This window comes from Myotis brandtii, unplaced genomic scaffold (genome assembly GCF_000412655.1).
Source record: "Myotis brandtii unplaced genomic scaffold, ASM41265v1 scaffold1804, whole genome shotgun sequence".
In the NCBI taxonomy this organism is placed as follows: domain Eukaryota; kingdom Metazoa; phylum Chordata; class Mammalia; order Chiroptera; family Vespertilionidae; genus Myotis; species Myotis brandtii.
The window spans coordinates 259946-283970 of NW_005356690.1; the positions used below are offsets into that span (position 1 = coordinate 259946).

Sequence of the window (24025 nt, forward strand, 5' to 3'; positions counted from 1 at the left end):
TGTTAGCAAGCAATGGAGGAACCCAGGCAATTTTATCTAATAAAAACGTATATATATGAATCTCCCTCTGGAATATTTCTAAAGAGAATACTTTAAAATTGCAAAATAAACCAACGGTATTAGGGAATAATCTAAAAAAGAAACAATTCTTATGACAATTAAGCTGTATAAACAAGTTGCATTTTTACCATAATATCAACCCAAGAGTTTCTAAAAATATGAAAGGCTTATATTAGCTTAGAACCTTACAAGAAAATCTAGAATTAAAGTAAAGGTACTAAAAAAGGTAAAAGCTGAAAGATCTTTGAAGTACCTACTGTTTCTTCACTAACTTCTCAACTAGAAATGAGCAAGCTTCCTCATGGATGACAGCACCTATCACTAAAGGAGGTGTAGCTTTAGAAGTTCCAAATACAGGGTACTGAATGTGTTGTTAAGGTAGACAATCATTAAGATATAACTTTCTTCCAGAGAACTTGACCTACTATGTAGGTGTCAGATGAAAGACAAGCTTTAGCCTGCTCTGGGATAAATGAAAGAGCACTATGAGCACCAAGGGTATGTATTAATGTCTACCAGAATGTCAAGTGGTAATGAGAAAAATGTGGGTTAAGAAAACTGGCTGATTAAAGTAAAAAAAAAAGATTTTTAATGTTTTTATTAAATTTTTTTTTTTTTTTTTTTTTTTTTTAGAGAAAGGAAGGGAAAGGAATAGAGAGAAACAGGCTGCTCTCTGCAGGAATAGAGCCCACAACCCGGGCATGTGCCCTGACCAGTAATTGAACCAGTGACCTCTTGGTTCCGGGTTGATGCCCAACCACTGAACCACACCGGCTGGGCATTTTCCCCCTAAATATATTTTTATTGATTTCAGAGAGGAAGGGAAAGGGAGAGAGAAATAGAAACATCAATGATGAGAGAGAATCATTGATCGGCTGCCTCCTGCATGCTCCCCACTGGGGATCGAGTTTGTAACTCAGGCATGTGCCCTGACCTTACGGGAATCAAACTGTGACCTCCTGGTTCCCAGGAGGTCAATGCTCAACCACTGAGCCACACGGGCTGGGCCAAAGTAAAATTTTGATACCACTTAAAAAAAAGAAAGCCTTAGCACCTCCTTTTCCTATTTAAAATGTATCTGGCTGCAAAACAACACCCATTTAAAGTGATTGGTTATAAGAAATGTAGCCCATCTGCAGGCTTTGGAAATCACTGCATTCTTTTGTGTGGTTATTTGAAATTCCGTTGATGATTATCTCAGTGTGCAAACGATAGTTACTGAGTATCATCTGTTCATCCATTCTCTATTTTTATAACTGATGATGAATTATGAAGAATACAAGGAAAAAGAGCCATGAAATTTGATGCATACCCTAAGATTTCAAATTATAGTCTATTAAGGTATTTATTTCTAAACTAAATTGTCTACAACACCTTCATTTACAATAGTCTCATAACTAAATCAGTTATTTTTTTAAACAACTTTTTTTTGTCTTAAATTTTACATGTGTCTTCAAAGTTATTTTTAAGAGGTATATAACCATAGATAAATCCTTAGAATTTTTGAAGCTACCAGACTAACATTATTTTAACTGAATTAAATAAAATGAAAATCAGTCCTATAAAGCTCCAAGTGAAATACACAGTGCTACAAAAACCACCACATGATAGTAAAATGAAAGAAAAACACTTTAGGATCAAGTTGAATTAAGCTAAGGCAGAGAAGAATAGGGAGGGAGTTTTAAGCAGTTTAATATGTAACCCTGGGTATATATAATCAAACAGGGTTGGGAAGTGAATATGGGAGTCTTTGGAAATAGTTTCAGGCAATTTCCTCTACATATATGAATTCATATTTATAGTCTTAGGAATGTATCAAAAACCATGACGTCCATTTACTTTAGATAAACTGCCTTGCCCAGTATTGGGAGTGTTAATTGCCAGAAGAACAATTATTTTCAGCCCTTCAAAATATTTGATAACTTTATCAAATTGCTTGTACATTCTTCATTCCTACAATACAAATGACATAATTTGTGAGCAAAACTAATGAAAATTCTCTAGTTCAAGTTTATCACCATACTTCTTTCACAAGAAATTACTCTGCATTTTCTCATTAATGAAATTTTTAGTGCAGAACTTGAGCAATTCAACTCAGTTTCTTCAAACTGCTGATCTGTTGAATTTTAAAACAACACACTTTCCTCACTGGGATAATGAACAATCTTAGTTTTATTTTTATACCTCGTGTCCATTTCTTGCTGTTATGAAATAGGGATAAAATACTTACCAGAGGCTCATGACATACAAAATTCCCTTTCCCCCCATATATATTCTGTATTTATTAGCTGAAAAGCCCTTGAAGTTAACCTGTCTTCCTACAAGTAGTGAGTGGGACATCACTGGTGGAGAATATGAAAGTTCTAAGAGGTACTTACATGGGCTATCTCAATTATAATTAGTGAATTTAGTCCCAAATATGCAAAGGCGGGTGAACTTAGCATTATGTAATCGTGGATATGTGCACCTGTGAGAAAATGTGATTAGCTGGTTGTTGTTGAGGTGGTGGGGGTGGCAGAGGTGGCTGTGCAGGTCCAGGCACTTGGGTTCTAATGGGCTGTTGAGTCATAGGAGGATTATACACAACTGGACTCCCATCTGGGTTTATGAAGGGCTGACCTAAAAAATTTAAAGAGAATAAAAAAATTCATTTACAACAGAACTTGAAAATAGGTCATTCTAGTAGCAATTTACAGTACATGTCTACAATCTTTAGTCACAATTCCAAAGCCTCAAGTTTTTGAAAACCAAAAGATTTTCCTAGCTTAGGAGGCAAAGTCTGACCTTATATGAAGCTATTAATAGTTTTTCCCCCACTTAGAGTAAATATTCCAAAGTTTCTGCAGTGTTTTACTGTAAGGCTGCTACTCCAGAATTTCTCAAGTTTATTTTATAATACACATTATTTTCCGAAAGCCTCTGGCTTCTTAATACATCTTGCTCTAGTTACAAGATTGTGGTGCTTTAGTGCTGCAATACATTTCAGTTTCAAGAACAAAATGCTAGATACTAGAACATTATTGGGATACTAGAACATTATTAATTAGCCTTGATTAGGTGGTGGGAAATAGCTAATTTACAGGCCACATTGTGTATATTTAACTAATAAAATTAAAACTGAATGAAAATTTAAATGGTTGACAGCATCGAATTTTAAACATAGACTTGATGGCAGTATCCTTATTTTGTAGTTTCTAACTTGTTAAAAATGGTAAATAATTTTTAAATTCTAAATTATTTTCTAAAATAATCTTTTTTAATTTCAGTGAGATTTATTGATAGGTAAGAGAGAAAAATAAAGAGAGCTTTAATATTGATTCTGAGGCTTATTTTCAGTGCTTACTAACTATCAGAGGGATATTTTAAGTAACTGAGTAAATTTTACTCTTTCTTTACACATATTCTAAACAACTTTTTCTAATATTTTTATTGTGGGAAAATAATCAACAAAGAGAGATAAAAAAGAAAATAAATCCCCCATAATCTTATCATTAACAATTTGGATACCTTCTTTCAGACTTTTTTCAATACACATATAGTTTCAAAGATTAGTATTTTTCCTCACTATACACCAGATTATTTTTAAAAAAAAAAAGACTATGTGAGCCCTAACCAGTTTGGCTCAGTGGATAGAGCATCAGCCTGCGGACTGAAAGGTCCCAGGTTCGATTCCGGTCAAGGGCATATACCTTGGTTGCAGGCACATCCCCAGTAGGAGGTGTGCGGGAGGCAGCTGATCGATGTTTCTCTCCCATTGATATTTCTAACTCTCTATCCCTCTCCCTTCCTCTCTGTAAAAAAATCAGGAGGTGTGGGGAGGCAGCTGATCGATGTTTCTCTCCCATTGATATTTCTAACTCTCTATCCCTCTCCCTTCCTCTCTGTAAAAAAATCAATAAAATATATTAAAAAAAAAAGACTATGTGAAATAAATTGACCACTGACTATGATACCCATTTAGTATGGGAATAATACAGAAGAAAATAAGAGAAGTTTGAATAATCGTTTCTTACATTGCCTTCAAAACATCATTTCTTCCATGATAAGTCCCCATTTTAAAAAAATCTATGACATATAATAATATTTGGAAGAGAAGAATCCCCTGTGCCATTGCTATCAAGTGGGAAAAGTCCTCCAAAGTCAAATTATTTTTATCAGTTAGTTTCCTGACAATTTATGTGCTGGTTATAAATAACTAAAAACAAGTCATGTCGGATATTTGCTGATTGTTCATTTTGAAAATAAGCAAAGAAGTCACTTTTGAACTCATTTAAAATTAAGAATAAAATTTAATTTCAGATTGACTAGTTCCTTACTCTGTTATTCTCTACTCAATAGAATCAATCATGTTACCAAAAATATATTAACTGATGTGTTTTGAATGAAAAAGAATAGGGAATAGTGAAATATTAAATTATCTTACATCCTGCACCAGGAAATAGGAAATTTAATAATTTAATAAACCTGAAGGCTAAGAAGATAACTTATTAAGCAAAACCTGAATTTCTAAAGAGTCAGTTATTTATGTTAATTCAATTCTTGTATAGGAAGAGATGTTTGAATACTTTTATCTTAAAAAACAAAAAAAAGAAATACAAATGAAATCTGAAAGCAATGAATTCAAAGCCATGGCTTTCTCTACAACAAACAAAAGGAACATTCAGCGACCCTGACACTCTCACCTGTAACTACCTTGCTTGACTACTACCATCTTGATGTGACCAGTTTTTAAGGAAGGTTATCAAATGCTGTAGGTTTTCATTATTTTACCAAATAACTGGGCTATGTTGTTTTGAAGAGAGACCAAGACTTCTTGTGATCTTTTAAAAGATCGCATTTTTTCTACATAAGCCATTTTTTACAATGGACATAATGAAATGTATTATAACTGTATCTCTCAGAGGTTGTTTCCCTATCTGTAAATGAGAATTTAACCTACCAAACAGGGTTGTCATAAGGATTATAAATAATGTATTTAAAGCACTTAATACAGTATATGACACACAGTAAATGATCGGTATATGCAAATCATTTTCTAATTGCAAAGAATATGTGTTGTCAATATTAATTCATAGTGACTACCTATTTTCTTATACTAATAAGATTTCCTTTAGCTTTTCCTCAGCAGAAAACAATGAGCATATTCCGAAGGACTATTACTTACATGTTCTTTCCACTTCATTCTAACTTCTTTTTCATGAAATGCATACTATTTTCCCAGAATAAAGCTTTAATCAAATAAAACTCTTTCTATCAAAGTTTAATCAAATAAGGCTCTTTCAAAGGTGGTTGTCTCATTTCTAGAAAATGAGTTGTTTTTAGTTACAGTTAGGCCATTATTTGGCATAAAAGATGATGTCATAATGAAAAAAATACTTTCTGATATAAATATGTCTTTTAACATATTTCTAGCATAAGTGTTTTTATTAAAGGAAAAATTTTATTCTAGGAAAAGTGATAATTACGCATGAAAAATAAATAGCTAACAACACATTTACAGACATCAGATTTAACATGTATTCTTTAATTTTCAGATAACTCCTGATATCTCAACTGAAATAAACACCTTTTTTTGGGATACCAACCTGTTTGTGGGTTGATCAGAATACTGCCAGGTGGTATGCCTGCCGCTTCCAAGGGAAGCAAAAAGAAGCTAGTGCTAGGAGATGCGACTTGCCCATTTAGGCCACCATCAAAGGAAAGAGAACTATGAGTGCTGACAGTTGGATAGATGACAGGTGCGCCATGAGAAGACTGGCTGAGAGCTGTACCTGGAAGAGGCTGCTGGATGTGAGAAAGAGAGCCCGTAGATGACCCTACACTACCAGAAGACTCAGAACCTAGGGAGGAGTAATGAAAAATATGGATTTTTTAAACCTCATACAAAAACGCAGGTTTTAAATATGTAACAATAAAATTCACATTGCATAACATGTAGTTACCACATAAAAGCATTGGTTATTTTTGATTTACTGTACAATTTTGCTTTCCCTCCCCGCAATGAACAAGTTTAATATGGCAAACTGATCATTCAAGTTGTTAAAGACATGGCTAAAGCATGCAACTAGCATGTTTATAATACCAGCTACAGACAGTCACAAAAGCACATTACCCAAGACAACGAAGTTTTATACATTTTACCTTTCAAATTAACATCTAGGAATATACAGATTATAATTTTCCCAAAGGGAAAAGAACTTAGCACAGCCAAATGCCCAAAGCCTCTTATACCAGAAACCCCTCATCTATAAGAACACAGAAAGATTAGTAGTGTAGGAATTAAAAATAAAAGATAAATTCTCTATCAAGAGAAACGCTTGTCAAGTTTCATTAAGACTTTCATTTTCAGCTCATAATTACAGCATTTCCCTATAATGTAAAGTCATCTCTCAATTTTTTATATCAAAGGGCAAAGATTGCATGAAAAATATCCAATTACTTATATTAGCATTAGCTAAAATTTATTTCTCACTGCACTTATTAAATTGATAATTTATTTATTTTTAACTGCTTTTATGCCTCCAATTGATTTCATTTTCTATTACACTGAGATAGAAAATGTCACTGACTTTCAGCATAATAGCTAAAGGTGAATAAATAAAAAAAGAAAAAAAAGATTTTGATAATGTATACAGTTAATCAAGTTTTGAAAAATGGTTTACTCTGGGATGGAGAATTAATCTTTAATAAATAAAATAAACAAATATGAGTACACAATACAGATTCCCTCTGAAGGACTTCTATTTTAATTTGTGCCAAAATGATTATTGACCAGAACTATATAAAATATATTTTTTCCTATTGAGTTAAATAATATTTCTTTTTATCTCTCAAAATAACATGGATAAGAAATAAATAGTATATGTTCTTCAAATGTTTTAATTTGGCAGTGTCTGAATGATGTTCTCATGATACATAAGTAGTTTTTTCTGTTATGAAGACTTTGTGGACATTTTTCAAATAAATGTATATTTGGTACATATGTGTATTTCTTATATTCATAAAACTTACCTATTTTTAGCAATATTCTATCATATACACCAAGACATTTTTAATAGCTACAATGTAAGTTAAAAATGTGACAAGTGCAATCCGCAAGCATTAATATTTAAAGCATTGACTATGGTCAGGGATTAAAAAAATACTGTCACTTTCAAATACACACCTCTCCCTTCAATTGTTATCTGTACAACACCAAATGTTTGGGTTGACCCAAATAGGCTAAAGAGAGGGAGCCACTTCTGCTGATGTTCATGCTTATTTTGGGATAAAAATAAGGATCTACAACAGTGATGGCAAACCTATGACACGCGTGTCAGAGGTGACACGCAAACTCATTTTTTTGGTTGATTTTTCTTTGTTAAATGGCATTTAAATATATAAAATAAATATAAAAAATATACATCTTTGTTTTACTATGGTTGCAAATATCAAAAAATTTCTATATGTGACACGGCACCAGAGTTAAGTTAGGGTTTTTCAAAATGCTGACACGCTGAGCTCAAAAGGTTCGCCATCACTGATCTACAAGGAATCTGAGAGCTTTCTTAGTATTGAAGCCAGTTCGTGAAAGTGTAAAGAGAATATGTTATGAGCCTAAATGTTATGTGCTCTAAATGCAAAGAAGCTAAAAGAATGAGGATGTTATTAAAATCTCCACTCATTCATGACAATTACATCATATTATTTTTCTTTAGTTTCAAGTTTCTCAAAAAACTTCTCAGCAATTCTATTCATTTTTGACTGTCAAATGAAGAACTTTATCATAAAAAATCCAATCAATAATTGATAGTATTAGCTGAAAATGCAATCACTGTTAAATAATCCTATGTGAGAAACCATCCCCTTCCAACTATAAGCAATGAAGAATTTCCAACCACCTCTGGGTACTCAAACGTTTAAGAGATGACATTTCATTGAACCAACATGATTAAATTTATGTTACAATAGAGAATGAATCTTAATGTCAATAAACATTATCTTTTAAGTTCTTTGAAAGTGCTCAATGCACTGCTGATCGGAATTTTATATTTTAGGATAGTTATATAAACCGTATGAAACATAAAGAACTCAGACAACATTAGGGAAACTAATGTTTTGACTGCACAGTTCTAGACAGATATTTATACCTGCTTTCGAAAGCCTACTTATGCTTTTGCTGCTTCCAGAACTATCACCCCTTGTCAGGACGGAAATTCCACTGAAGCTGCTGGCTTTGGTTACAGCGGGTTTGAAGTTGCGGAGAGAGCTGTCTGAATCTGTGCTGCTCCAGGGCCGTGGCTCAGAGTACTTCAGCTCATTCTCAGTGCTGCTTTGATGGCTATTTGTTGATCTCCCTGAAGCATCTTTATTAACTCTGTAATTTAGAAATAAAACTTTGAAAAGTGAATAGAGACAAAAACAAAAAGAAAAAATGCTTTAATTTTTCAATACTGTATGAAAGCATGCTTACAATACCTAAATATCTGGCGTCTCTGCTGGGTACTACTGGCATCCTCATCTTGGATTCTGTTGGCATTTTAATAAGACATTTTTATTTCTATTAGCATCAGTCAGATTGTTACCAAAACAAATGTTAAAAAATTTCCTCACCTTTTGTCAATAATATAATTCTCTTGGGAACACAGGGACTAGAAAAAAGAATAGATATATAAAGTTGAGCTTTTGCAAATACAATGTCATCTGTAAACCAATGATGACAACAAAAGTCATGTGTAATAATATTTAAAAAGTATTATTACAGCCCTAACCGGTTTGGCTCAGCGGATAGAGTGTCGGCCTGCGGACTCAAGGGTCCCAGGTTCGATTCCGGTCAAGGGCATGTACCTTGGTTGCAGGCATATACCCAGCAGGGGGTGTGCTGGAGGCAGCTGATCGATGTTTCTCTCTCATCGATGTTTCTAACTCTCTATCCCTCTCCCTTCCTCTCTGTAAAAAAATCAATCAATTAAATATATTTATATTATTACAAACCCACCTCCCCCGCCAAATCCACATGATGATAAAAGTACACAAATAGATGATACTGGATTTTATTTTGGCTTGGTAACACTGTGCTTGAAGCCATTCATTTTTATGGTACAAATTAATTTGAAATTAAAATATTCTCTTCCAAATAAATGAATTCATTATTATTATACTAGTGGCCCGGTGCACAAAATTCGTGCATGCGCGCGCACGCACGCACGCGTGTGTGTGTGTGTGTGTGTGTGTGTGTGTGTGTGTGTGTGTGTTCCCCTCAGCCCAGCCTGCACCCTCTCCAATCGGCGGCCCCTTGGGGGATGTCCGACTGCCGGTTTAGGCCTGATGCTACAGGGACCGGGCCTAAACCAGCAGTCGGACATCCCTCTTGTAATCTGGAACCGCTGGCTCCTAACTGCTCACATGCCTGCTGGCCTGATCGCCCTAACTGCTCTCCCCTGCTGGCCTGATCCCCCTAACTTCTCTCCCCTGCTGGCCTGATCCCCTTAATTGCTCTGCCCTGTTGGACTGATCCCCCTAACTGCTCTGCCCTGCTGGCCTGATCCCATTAACTGCACTCCCCTGCCGGCCTGATCGCCCCAAACTGCCTCTGCCTTGGCCCCACCACCATGGCTTTGTCCAAAAGGATGTCCGGTCTAATTAGCATATTACCCTTTTATTAGTATAGATATTCAAGGTATACACCAGTCTGTAGATTCCACCTCATTCACTCAACAAATACTTTGATCGCTTGTAATTCACCTGTCAGGTGAAGCTAACTCTCTCATTCTGCAGCTATGGCTGTTGCTATAGCAGTGAACAAGCAGCTATGCCTCAACACAGCTTTTCTCATGCTATGAATCTAGCTCAGGCAACCATCATTTTTTTGTTTGTAATATTACAACAGTCTTCTAACTAGTTTTTCAGCCACCAGACCAAAAGTCACTAAACTATGGTCAGACCTGTTTGCAAATAAAGTTTTATTGAAACACAGCCATGCTCATTCCTATATGTACTGTCTATAGCTGCTTTCACATTAAAAAGGCTTATTTCAATTGATGCAATAAAGATTATATGGCTTGAAAAAGTCTAAAATATTTATGATCTGGCCCTTTATAAGAAAAGTTTGCTGACCTCTGCTCTAGGTAAAAAGTTTGCTGACCTCCTGAACTAGCTTTTTGTGTCATCTGCCCTCTGCTTATTTGTCCAATCTAAATGTTCCTCATTTCCTGTGTCACTTAGCTATAATCCAATCTTTCTAAATCTTTCAATTCCTCATTGTCAAATTGTCCATCAAATACTGACCCTCTACATGGAACACTTTAGTCCTTCAGGTCTCCTCTTGGAAGCTCACTCTCTCTCATTCCTCAGCTATGGTGTGTGGCGCTTCTCTGCTGTGTCCTTATTTTACCTTTATGCCTCTACACAAATCACACACCATATTGCCATTGTCCGGCTACTCATCAAGGGTAGGGACAGTATATTGCTTAGAAACTAGACAGAAATATATCTCATTTGGGCTCTGAGTTCAGAAGACCTGGGTTGAAATCCCAATTCTGTCATTTTAGCTGCATGATCTTTGGCTATTTTACTTAGTCTCCTGGAGCCTCAGTTTCTTATAAAACAAAAGTAATGATACTATCTACCATATAAAAGTTTGAGGAAAAAACTATTGTAACCTATTGTAACTATTCATGGGCATACTCTACTATGCCCAGCATAGCACCTACTATGGGTGCTCAATAAAATTTGTTGAATAAATATTGCAAATTCTCAACTGTTAGTCTAGATTTTAATGTTATGTACTGTTTGTTTTTTGAATATAGAGGAAATTTCTATCTCTGGCAGTGATAACATGAACTACGCACGTTCATATATCCTTGAATAGTAACTAGTACTGCACAGACAGATGATTAACAGATATTGGTAAAACCAAACTGATTTTCTTCTCGAGTATCTGCATAAATTAACTAGCCACTTAACACATTGTTTGCGGGTAGTTTTTATCCCGCGCTCTACTACACTGGTAGAACATATAAATACGTAAAACGTATAAATATGTTTCCCACATACAATGTGTTAAAAGATTTCTTTCATATAAGCACTTACAAAGTGGAAAATAAATATTAATTTAAAAAATCAATTAGCTTTATTAAAAGAAAAAGTTATCTAAAAATCTCAAACCTGGAAGAAAAAAATATTATAAAAACTACTAGGGGCACAGTGCACAAATTCATGCACCTTGAAAGGAACTGTGGGCCGCGAGGCTGCAGTGGGCACAGGGGCGGGTCTTGGCCCATCCTCTGTGCCCCAGCCCGGCCCCTCCTGCTGTGGCCCCTGGTCCCGTCTGCTGGCAGCCCTGTTCCTGCTGTTCCGAGGCACTAACAGCGCCGGCCTTGCTTGCACCTGCTGACGGTGCGGAGCAATTGGGGACAATGCCAGCAATAGGTGCGAGTGGGACCAGCGCCGTCAGCGGACGCGAGCAGTGGCTGCTGCCTCGATAGCTCCTTAGGAGCAGGGGGAGATGGAGAAGCCCCCAGGGGTGATTGGGACCGGCAGCCACTGCTCGCACCCGCTGATGGAGCCGAGTGATCAAGCCTGGCGTCGGCAGCAGGTGCAAGCTGCAGCTCTGGCGTCTGCTGCGGGTGCAAGCAGGGCCAGCACCGGCAGTGGGTGCAAGTGGCAGCTGCCAGCACCAATCACCCCTTGGAAGCAGGGGGAGGTGGAGAAGCCCTGAGGGGAGATTGGGGCCGGCAGCCACTACAAACACCTGTTGACAGCACTGAGTGATCGGGGCCAGCACTGGGGGCTGGCTGCGGGTGTGAGTGGGGTTGGCGCCGGTGGGAGCAAAGAATTTTCAGTAACCACCAGATTAAGGGAGGAGTGAGCCCCTATAATCCTATCTAATAAAGAGGCTATATGCAAATTGACCATCACTCCAACACACAAGATGGCCGTCCCCATGGGGTCAAAGATGTAGCAGGGGAGGACAGTTGTGGGCGATCAGGTCAGCAGGGGAGGGCAGTTATGGGAGATCAGGCCAGCAGCGGAGGGTAGTTGGGAGGGACCAGGCCTGAAAGGGAGGACAGTTGTGGGCGATCAGGCCTGCAGGGAGGGCAGTTAGGGGTGACCTGGCCAGCAGGGGAGGGCAGTTGGGGGTGACCAGGCTGGCAGGGGAGGGCAGTTAAGGGCAATCGGGCTGGCAGGGGAGCAGTTAGGCGTCGATCAGGCTGGCAGGGGAGCGGTTAGGTGCAATCAGGCAGGCAGGCGAGCAGTTGGGAGCCAGCAGTCCTGGATTGTGAGAGGGATCCCAGATTGGAGAGGGTGCAGGCTGGGCTAAGGGATACTCCCCCTCCCTGTCCACCGGGCCTCTAGTTAGTATATATTCTAACATGAAGAGCTAAAAAGAACAATACATACATCTTGGGAAAATATACGATCTCTAGCTCTCTGGTACTCTTCTTCTCTTTCTTCTATAGATTTGCTTCTTCTGTCATCTTTCAAACGTATTCTTATCTAGAGAAAAGAGAACAATTAATTCTTGGGAAAATAATCTGCTGGTATTAAGTCCTGCACATATAAAAAATGCTCTAATTGTGCTAAATTACCTGGTTATCATCTTTGTCAAAGCTAGAGTTATCTCTCTTGAGGATATATCGTTTCTGAAAGTCTTCACCTTTATCATCCTTAATATGTTCATTGAATTTCTGATCAGGTCTAAAAAAACAAAAACAAAGGTACAAAAAAGATAATATACAATATTTACAGAAAGGGTAAATATAACATTTAATGAAAAGCAATAGAAGTAATAAAAGTTACCACTCACTGGTGCTATTAATAGATAATTACATTATTTTATTAACGCCTCATAATAATCTTCCAAGAAAATATTAACTATCCCATGTTATTTGTGAAAGGCCATATGAAATACAGTGAGAACTCTGGAATCAGACTGCTTGGGTTCAAAACTTAGCTTTACCAATTTAGTTGCTTTGGGACTTACACAAGTTACTTAACTTTTATATTCCCTAGTTTCCTCATTTGTAAATGGGAATTATAGTCTACCTACTTCACAGAGTTATTCTGAACATGAATTGATAGACAACACTTAAAACAGTAAAAGTTTGTTATTATTATAAATACTACTTAGAAATCAGGTTCAGATGCCTTAAGTAACCATCCAAGGTCAAAGGGCAAGTCCATGACTGAGCCATACTTGGAGCCTGCTATGTAAGACCCAAAGACTACATGTCCTCTTTGCATTGCCTCCTCTAAATATAAGAAAAAATTCTAGGACAAAATAGAAGTATACAGTATCATGTTACACTCCTATAGTACCTGGTTTGGTGTTATATGATTGAAAGTAATAAAATAATTTTGGCTGCCTGACCAGTGTGGCTCAGTGGTTGAGCGTTGACCTATGAACCAGGAGGTCACAGTTTGATTCCCAGTCAGGGCACATGCCCAGGTTGATGGCTCAATCCCTAGTAGGGGGCATGCAGGAGGCACCTGATCCATGGTTCTCTCTCATTGATGTTTCTATCTCTCTCTCCACCTCTCCCTTCCTTTCTCTGAAATCAATGAAACAAATTTAAAAAAAATATACTAAATAAGCGAAACAGAGAGCAGATCTCCATGTAAAATTACATACAGAATTAATGAGAAAAATACAGTGTAAAAACAGTTTCACGACCAAACTAATGAGAAAAAGACTGCATTTTTTAGGAGTTTGAAAGACTGTCTATGTAGTTCTGACCATGGCAGTATGTTGTTATTTCTGTCACATGATTACCCTGTTTACTTATATAAATTATTTTTGTAGCCAATAAAAGTCACATTTTCTTATTCAAGGAGTTTATACTTGGGTGAGAGACTGTCATTCCAAAGTGAACTATATGATTTAACCAACAGCCTGGCAACTTTTCTAAGAGTAGCTGGATTCCCACACCAAATAGCATTAGCAGGCATTTCAGCTAACCTTAAGACTGTCTTACCTCTTTTTTTTTACAGATGCCTGACTTCCCGCTCCATTGAGACACCCCAGTGGACACCGGGTTGTTGACATCCACAACACCACTGGTTCAAGGCTGGAGCGGGTAATCTGCCTATGAGGAAAAGGTAAGTTTGTTTTTATTCAATGTGGAGTAGATCTCTAAGGTTTTCTGATTTATAACCTTCTTCTTATTGCAGAAGATACAAAAATACAGTGTAACTTCAGTGATTTGAAATGTCTAGTTATAATTATGCTACTGATCTATTCTTTTTTAAGTACATCACAAACATCTGTGTTTAGCTAAACTTTTGGAAACCTTGATGAAGAAAACCCCAAAGCTTTCTGACATCATTCATAGCATTCAAATAACTGAGGTTACACTGTATTGAAAACCTTAGAGAGTCACCAGTCGAAATGTTAGTCAAAATGCCTGCTAATGTGCATGTGATTGGGTATCCAGCAGCTCTGAGTAATGCTGAGAGGTATTGGTTAGATTAATTAGAGTTCTATTCACCTTCAGTTCAACTCATGCTATAGTTACTATCCTACATTAGCCATGATGTAACTAACTGAGAAAAGACTAATTGATGGGGATATTTTAAAAAGACTAAGGGAAGGGCAGAGGAAAATTAAATCAGATTCACACTTGCAGGTAAAATCGAATCCCCAAGAAAGACAGGACCCTTTCAAAGACATTTATCTTCATTAATTTAATCTTAATTATAGGAACAATCATTTAAAAATACTAAGTTCCATCTATATATCTATTATGTTGACAACATTCTATTTAAAACAGAAGAAAACCAACTTAATTCCAGCAAACAAAATGGCAGCTATAAGGGTATCCTATATAATAAAAGGCTAATATGCAAATTGTCCCCTCGAGAGTTCGACTGGGAGTTTGATCGCTCACTATGACATGCACTGACCACCAGGGGGCGGCATGGAACATGGTGGGCTACCAGCAGGGTTCTGAGGGAGTGAGAGAAAGAGGAAGCAGGACCGCATGGTAGTGGCGCATGGGTGGCGAGGGATGGAGTAGGTGGGGAGGCAGGGAACCTGATTGGCCCTGATCACCAGTCAGGCCTAGGGACGCTACCCATGCACCGCACCTCTAGTAGGACATAAGTGAATTAAATATAACCATGCAAACCAAAAGGTTCATAGATCAGACCCTGAGAAGTCTAGCTTCAAGAAAGGCAGGAAAATAATGAACGTTGTATTATTTATGGCATCTGTAGTTGACTGCTGCTCAATACCACAGATTCATTGTTGTCACACACAAACTGATAATAGAAAATTCTATTGATGGGCAGATCACCACCAAAGTATAAATTTTAGCTAACTCAATTAGTTGTTTTAGGATCAGCTTTAAAAATAGGCAGAAGAGGTGTTTTGTAGATGTTATAGTTTTAGGTGCTTCTGCATTGGGCCTTTTGCTCCCAAATGCCAGCACTGAGGATCTATTTCACCAACAGTATACAGCTATCACTTTGTAAAGAAAATGGCTTTTCTTAACTCCTTAAAAATTTTCCTCAGGAAATTACATATAGCCCATAAGGTGGACACAACATTATTAACTAATGTACTGACTTTCTGGAGATCTAGAGCAGAAAAGGAGCAAAACCAGAAGTGGAAAGGATGGTAAACTGACAGAAGATTAAAGATGATAGTGTCCACATTTGCTTTCCCTCATCCCCCAATTTACCAGAGGTTGGACATAGCTATCTCAATTACATTAACTTAAAAATCCATAAGAGAAAGGTTATCAAACATCACTGATATTATGACCTCTGAGGGGTTTTTTGCTTTTGCTTTTTAAAATCAGTCCTCATTCATCCACCTCATTTCAGTTCAGACTGGTGCATTTCATTTTATTTTTGTATAACAAAGGTGGAAATTTATTGAAGAACAAGCACAGACTCCCACGTGGGGAGGGGGAAAGGGTACCACAGCACAGACTCCCACGTGCGGAGGGGGAAAGAGTCCCCAGACTGGTGCATTTTAAAGCTAGTGATCTAAAAGTATTTTTTGGTCCAATTGTGTAAGGTTATTATGGAGCTTAATTAAGTTGCTAAAACATATGGAAAACCTATGTAAAAGGTGCTGTAAAAAGAGAAAGTACCGTCACACACATAATGTGCACCAAAACTTCTTAATACTTACATTCTTGTATTGCTAGTTTTGTTTACTATGACAGACTTCCCACTCTGATCAACATTGTGGTCTAACCCAAAGTAAGCAGCTACTCTGTGTAACAGCATCCTATGGTAAGATGTCATGGGGGGGAATTTCTTACGTGGAGACCTACAAGTAGGAAAAAAGAAACACAAATTTAATAAATCAAGGAGAAATGTGATGATAATTTTTTTTCTTGTTAAATGTCAGGACTTACTCATTATTACCAATGAAATCTAAAATTTCTTGTTCCAATTTCAACAGCATCATTCTGTCCCTGAAACAAAATATGAAGACTCATCTGTAAAATTTAACACTGAAATAATAAATGTTGAACTTATACTACTAAATATTTGTCTTAACAACTGTACATTGACTACTATCACAAGCTTGATGCTAAAATATTTACATGCTTTCTAAAAAAGTAATGTTTTTAAAAAATAAAAATGACTTATTTTGGTTTAAATTTTTATTATGGAAAATTTCATGCCTACACAAATGTAGAGGGAACAGTGCAATGAACTTTAATATAGCCATCACCCAACTTCAACAACTATCAACATGTTGCCATTCTTGCAATAGATTTTGACTCCACTATCACTATATTGGACTCTGTTCTGTAAATATATATGGATAACAAGAGCATATTAGTATTTACTTTCTTATTACTCAATAAAGCTGAGAGATGGTAGCAGGAAAATATACATCTTTAGACGCATGATTGTGTTATCATGCTGAACACCATAGAAACAATGCTCTAGAGAACATGAAATGCCAGTAACAACAGGAATACTCCTATGGGAATCCTAAGCTATATATAAATGGAGCTATAGCAGAGAAGTATGAACTACATTACCAACTTTAACTCCGAAGGAGAGGACTTTTCAAATCATTCTGTAAATTGCTATTATATATTTATAAGACTTCAGGAATTTTGCCCATAAAAATAAAAATGAGCCAAAAGCCTCCATTAGGTAAAATAAATAGACTCTAAGAAGTATCTGCATGTGCTCCTTTAGACCACTAGGGGCTTATTTAGTGCATTTAGGCTGTAGCAAATTAATGGCACCCCTCCCCAAAGGACCTCCTTGCTCACACACCAAGAACGTTGATCAAGGGAGTATTCCTGTGTTCAGTATAAGTTTCACGTGCAAGCAGAACAAAACAAAACAAAACAAAACAAAGCAAAACAAAGCAAAAGTACCTCAAAGAAACTTAAAGCTAGAAGTAGCTTTACAGAACATTTGTGTTCCTCAAATTTTATAGATCAATAAAACTAGGCCAAGAGGTTATTGTTTTCCTCCAAAATAAACGTTACTTATTTACTGATTGATTTAAAAAATTTTTTTTATTGATTTCAGAGAGAGGAAGGGACAATGAGGAAGCACAAAACACCCAACCAGAAGAGCAAGAAGAAAAAAGAATCCAAAAATATGAAGATAGTGTAAGGAGCCTCTGGGACAACTTCAAGCATACCGACATCTGAATTATAGGGGTGCCAGAAGAAGAGAGAGCAAGATATTGAAAACCTATTTGAAGATATAATGACAGAAAACTTCCCCTACCTGGTGAAAGAAATAGACTTATAAGTCTAGGAAGCACAGAGAACCCCCAAACAAGAGGAACTCAAAGAGGACCACACCAAGACACATCATAATTAAAATGCCAAGGGCAGAAGACAAAGAGAGAATCTCAAAAGCAGCAAGAGAAAAGCAGTTAGTTACTTACAAGGGCGTGTCCATATGACTGTCAGCTGATTTCTCAACAGAAACTATGCAGGCCAGAAGGGAGTGGCAAGAAATACTGAAAGTGAAGAAAAGCAAGAACCTACAACCAAGATTACTCTACCCAGCAAAGCTATCATTTAGAATTGCAGGTCAGATAAAGAGCTTCACAGACAAGCAAAAGCTAAAGGAGTTCACCACCACCAAACCAGTATTATATGAAATGCTGAAGGGTATTCTTTAAGATGAGGGAGAAGAAAAAGGTAAAGATAAAAAATATGAACAACAAAGTGGCAACAAATACATTATCTATCAACAATTGAATCTAAAAATCAAACGAATAAAAAATGTGATGAACAGAATAAACTGGTGAATTGAATAGAATCTGGGGCATGGAAATGGAACAGACTGACGATTCTCAGAGAGAAGGAGGTGTGTGGGTGTGTGGGAAGAGATTAGACAAAGATCTTATATGCATGTATGCATTACCTATGGACACAGGCAATAGGGTGGCAAGGGCCTGGGGTGGGGTGGGAACCGGGTGGAAGGGAACTATTGGGGGGAAAAAAGAGGGATATCTGTAATAATCTCAACAATAAAGATTAAAAAGACAAAACAAAACAAAAAAAATACACGTGAATACATGTCATTGCCTTGATAAAATATTTACCACAGATTTCCACTGCTCTTAGGATCTGAAATGTGACTTATCAAGCAGGCATAGTCTGGTCTTTGCCTACTTCTTTAGCCTAATCTCCTGCCCTCCTCACAAAACCTATCATCTTGGCTCATCTCTGCACGTGCCAAACTCCTTCCTTTCTCAGCTTCCTTGAACATGCTGTTTCCTTTGCCTAAAACAACTTCGTATATATTTTTTTAGACTTTTTAAAAAAATATATATTTTATTGATTTTTTACAGCGAGGAAGGGAGAGGGATAGAGAGTTAGAAACATCGATGAGAGAGAAACATCGATCAGCTGCCTCCTGCACACCCCCTACTGGGGATATGCCCGCAACCAAGGCACATGCCCTTGACCGGAATTGAACCTGGGATTGTTCAGTCCGCAGGCCGACGCTCTATTCACTGAGCCAAACCAGTTAGGGCTAGACTCTGTTTCTTTAATAGCATTTATCACAATGATCATTATATAGTTTTCTGAAGTACATATTTTATACACTAATTGTAGGGGGGAAAAAAAGGGATCCGAGGCAGGCAACTTATTCAGCATTCACAAAACAGTGCATTTAAATTGGTTTCCTGTGCCTGACCTAAACAGCAGGCATACATAGAAAGAATAAATTACTGATACATGTGACAACATGGATAAACCATAAAAATATGCTAAAGGAATGACACCAGTCACAGGAACACACACACACAAACACACACATGATATTGACATGTGAAGTCAAAACCAGGGAAATCTGTACAAACAAGCTTGACTAGTACTCAAGGCATAGAGAGGTGATAGCAACAGGGTATGGGTTTCTTTTTTGGGTTATGAAAACTTTCTATAATTGACTGTAGTGATGGTTGTTGCACATATCTGAGTATATTAAAAGCCCATTAAATTTTATAATTTAAAAATTCATATGCAGATAACAAACCTTTGCATTTATATGTAGAGGAAAACAACTGTATAATAGAAAAATATTTTGAAGTGTATAAAAATAGATTTCTAATCTTTGTCCTTATTGATGTCTCCTATAGGTTCAGCAGAAAGAAAATTTCTGCCTGTTTAGAATCCTATCTTGTTTTACTCAAACTACTTATGTATTCTACCTTTCCCCTTATTCCTCAAACCTCTGAGTTCTAGTTTCCACAATCTTACTTCATATGAAACAGCTTGTTAAAATAGCTAATAATTACTTCCTCACCATTTTCTAGAATGATTTGCCCATACCTCCCTGCTAGAGCCAGTGTGTACAATCTTGTCTTTCTTTGAGTATATCACTTCCCCTCACACACTGCTATGCCTTGGCAATGCTCTTTTCTCATGCTTCTCTGTATAGATAGTCCCACTTAAAGCACTCTGATTTCAAGACTCACCTCAGGCATTACTTTTCAGTGATGCCTTCCCATATTCTTTCAAACAAAGACTGGGGCTCCCCCCTTCTCTTTTACAGCCCTTGAAAAGTTATTTTACATCTATTCTATTTTAACTAGTGTCCCAGTGCACGGATTTGTGATCATTGAAAGGAAATTAATTAGAAGAAATATTTTAATATCGCTATTTGCCCTTTCTCTGTAATAGAAGTGTCAACCAAATACATGACCGACAATGACAGATCGAAACACATGCGTGAGATTAGCGCCAGAGAGAGCTTTACATGATTCTCATGTGCGGGTCAACTTAGCCTTTTATCTCTATAGAATACACTTGCTTAATTAAACCTGCTTTCTGATGTAGCTAAACTTTTCACAGCCCAGTGAAGCACCCCAACTTCTCTTTCAGGTAATTGTCAGCAACACAGCAGCAAGTATCAACACAAAGCAGATTATTATTGTAGATCACACAAGGAGAACAAAGGGTAAAATATTTAACTGCAGCAGTGTTTGACTATATTCTGTGCAGTGAGAAAACCGGAAGTCATTTTCAAGGTCCACCATTTCTTACTTCTTTTCAGTTGGGTCAAGTTGCTAAACTTTCTAAATCTTCGTTTTCTGGCTAATGAAAATAGAATTCTACCGAGTCTCCTATCTACCTACTCCAGGACTACTTTGAGGATCAAATGAGATGAGGCACGTGAAAATGCTTCACAAACATTTGGTTAAAGTGTGAAATGTTTGCAACTGGCTATGAAGCAAGTTGGGTTCCTGGGTTGAAGAAACTCCAAGGAGGTTAGTCACTAGAGAGAGGAAGCCAGGTGTTGCTACGAGAAGTCATTACCCGGCGCTCACAGTGACTGTTTCCAGGCTGGGCTGTGGGCCGCATTTTGCGCCATGGGGTCTTGGCAGCATTGGGTGGGATTTGTGGGCTGTCACTCCGGGGTGGTGGTGGGGCCTGTGTCCCACTTGGGGGAAGCTGAGTGCTGGTTTGTCGGCGCCAGGTCTGTGGTGCCGTTTATTTTTAAATGGTCAGTGTGTGTCATGGCAGCTTCTGCATTAAGCGTCTAACTCAGGGGTGGGCAAACTTTTTGACTCGAGGGCCACAATGGGTTCTTAAACTGGACCGGAGGGCCGGAACAAAAGCATGGATGGAGTGTTTGTGTGAACTAATATAAATTCAAAGTAAACATCATTAAAAAAAAGGGTACGGTTTTTTTTTTTTTAGTTTTATTCATTCCAAACGGGCCGGATCCAGCCCGCGGGCCGTAGTTTGCCCACGGCTGACCTAGGGCCAGGGGGAAGGGAACAATGGGGACATTATTGTTTAATAGGTATGGAATTTGAGTTTGAGATGATGAAACATTCTGGAGAATGGACAGTGTTCATGGTTGCACAGCAGTGTGAATGTATTTGATGCTGCTGAACTATACGCTTAAAAATGGTTAATAGGGAAAATTTTATGCTAGGTATATTTTACCAGGATTTAAAAAAGTAAAGTAAACCAGTGAGATGCACCTATGAAAAAACAGTGGTACAATCTGGATGTACAAGGCAGGATGATGTCTTTTTGCTGTTATTTTCTTTTCATTTTTACCTATTTATTTACTAGCTACTTATTTAAAATTTACTAGATAAATTGTATCTAATGGGACTGAGAGGTGGTCAGTGTGCCTCATAGTGACTGGTTGAGCAGTTGTTCTGGTTGTTCCACCGTTAGGGTCAATTTGCATATTACCCTTTTATTACATAGGGTTATATATCAAGAGTTTATTCTAGCAGAGAGACAGTGGATAATTTAGGGGCAGAGATGATATCTTGCACATCTTTATATCTATAACTAGAGGCCTAGTGCACGAAAGCGTGCACTGGGGGGTGGGGGGTCGGTCCCTCAGCCCAGCCTTCACCCTCTCGCAGTCTGGGAGCCCTCGGGGGATGTCTGACTGACAACTTAGGCAGTTGAACATCCTTAGGGCTGCTGCAGAGGCAGAAGAGGCTCCTGCTACCACCACTGCGCTCGCCAGCCATGAGCCTAGCTTCTGGCTGAGCGGCGCTTGCCCTGTGGAGCGTACTGACCACCAGGGGGCAGCTCCTTCATTGAGCAGCTGACCCCTGCTGGTCAGTGCGCCATAGCAACTGATCATTCTGCCATTCAGTCGATTTGCATATTAGCCTTTTATTATATAGAATGTTTAGCACAATACTTAGCACATGGCAGATGCTTAAGAAATACCTGTTGATTAGATTCCACATGAATGAAATCATATGGTACTTGTCTTTCACTTAGCATAATGTTCTCCAGGTCCATCCATGCTGTTGTAAAGGGTAAAATTTTCTGGAATTTAATGAACAAACTGAACCACCAAGCAAAATAAGAGACAGATCCATAGATAGAGGGCAGGTAGACAGCTTTGGTGGGAGGTGGAGTATTGGGGGATGAGTGGAGGTTGGAGCAAAAATGAAAATAGAGAGAAATCATGGACATGGACAATAGTGGTGACTGTTGGGGGCAGGGGGGAAAGTGGAAGAGGGCATAGAGGGGATAAATGGTGATGGAAAAAAAAGAAATGCCTGCCCAATGGACTAATGATTTCATCTTTATTTTGGGACTTAAAATAAAAAAGTCAGGCAAAGTTGACTATCTTCTTCCTCATGTCATACCTATACTCCTTCAATCCATATTACAACAAGCCCAGTTTTCATTTAGGCAGTTCTCCCTTGAAGGTTTATGTTAAGAGTAAACTAGAAAATCAAGATGGCACTGAATACAATAAACCCTGAATTAAAATAAAGGTTTATCTTGAGGTATGATATAAGTCTCAGGGAGACTAAAGAGAGCCAGCTGTTCATGATTTCTTCCACGTGCACATACCCAATGAAACTATTTTCTTTTTATTGCAATGTATGTAAAATAACTCCCACTCTGGGAAGTTAACACTTAGAGGATGGGTTCTTAACCTGGGAGTCTTCTACCTCATGAAAGCATTGGTGAAATATTTTGTGGATAAGCCTTTTTGTGGGAAATACCTTAAAGGGGTCAATGACCTGCCAAAAAATAAAAATCTATTCATTACCCTGGTAAACAAAGGATTTCAAAATTGGTTAGTGACTCAAATAAGCACTTTAAAAATCATAGGATTGAAGGTGTATAAACTAAGAAAAGGGGAACAAATAATGTGACTTTAACTGTTTAAACACTCATAAATGAATACACTAAGTTCTTGTTCAGTTGGGTGCATTATCCTGAGAATATTTCTCTCTCTCTTTTTTTTCATGATTAATTTTACCTCGCATTTCAATTGAGTCAAAATGTCTTGGTAATTCTGTATTTCCCAAAATTCCTACATACGGCATAAATTATTTTTATAACATGCTGAAATACATATTGCAAAAAGATATTTATACATGTGCATCTAGACTACCAACATCATAACCCTAAGAATCTAAAATGTTTCTGGTGTACTTCAAATGCTGCAATCTTATTCTAATATTCTAACTCAGTAATGGAGACACACATAGCAAATTATGGTATTCTAAAAGCAATATAAACCTTATAAATTTAATTTTTACCTGGGATTGTTTTTTAATGTATTTACTAAAAATTCATGTAGATCTATGCCAGTTGAATCAGTGTATTCTTGACTGGAATCTAAAAAACAACAACACAAAAACACAGTATGAAGTTGTTTGAAAATAAATCCCATTTCCTTTTACACATGATACATATCTTAAATAAAATGAGGTGACCCACATTGAAAAAGATTAACAAAGTAGGAAAAAGAAATTTATGAAATCAGATGAGAACAATTTTTCTATTCCCATATAATGAACAGACGTAGGTTTATATAAGTGCATGTACATGCACATTCTTAAAAAAAATTTATGTCTTGCCTGGCCAGAGTGGTTCAGTTGGTTCGGTGTCCCTCTGTGCATTGAAAGGTCACTGGTTTGATTCCGGGTCAGGGCACATGCCTAGGTTGCAAGTTTGATCTAGTTGGAAAGCCTTTGGAAGGGAACTCATCAATGTCTCTCTTTCTGTCTTTCTAGTTCTCCCTTTCCCCC

At 37.5% G+C, this 24025-nt stretch overlaps 1 protein-coding gene across 11 annotated transcripts in view; it reads right to left on the bottom strand.

Moving 5' to 3' along the window:
* Positions 1-24025, bottom strand: part of R3HDM1 (R3H domain containing 1) — a 184916-nt gene that overhangs the window by 71644 nt on the left and 89247 nt on the right. For 5 of the 11 annotated variants that reach the window (XM_014537645.1, XM_014537646.1, XM_014537651.1 and 2 more), the window contains 11 exons: positions 23534-23612; positions 16410-16469; positions 16181-16321; positions 14016-14126; positions 12630-12738; positions 12442-12537; positions 8653-8690; positions 8518-8568; positions 8190-8416; positions 5646-5900; positions 2528-2679 (listed from right to left, as the gene is read on the bottom strand). In XM_014537645.1, the coding sequence (XP_014393131.1) occupies positions 2528-2679; positions 5646-5900; positions 8190-8416; positions 8518-8568; positions 8653-8690; positions 12442-12537; positions 12630-12738; positions 14016-14126; positions 16181-16321; positions 16410-16469; positions 23534-23612 (1319 nt within the window). The remainder of the gene's footprint in view (positions 1-2527; positions 2680-5645; positions 5901-8189; positions 8417-8517; positions 8569-8652; positions 8691-12441; positions 12538-12629; positions 12739-14015; positions 14127-16180; positions 16322-16409; positions 16470-23533; positions 23613-24025) is intronic. The other 6 variants (XM_014537650.1, XM_005863736.2, XM_014537647.1 and 3 more) reach the window with 5 other exon arrangements.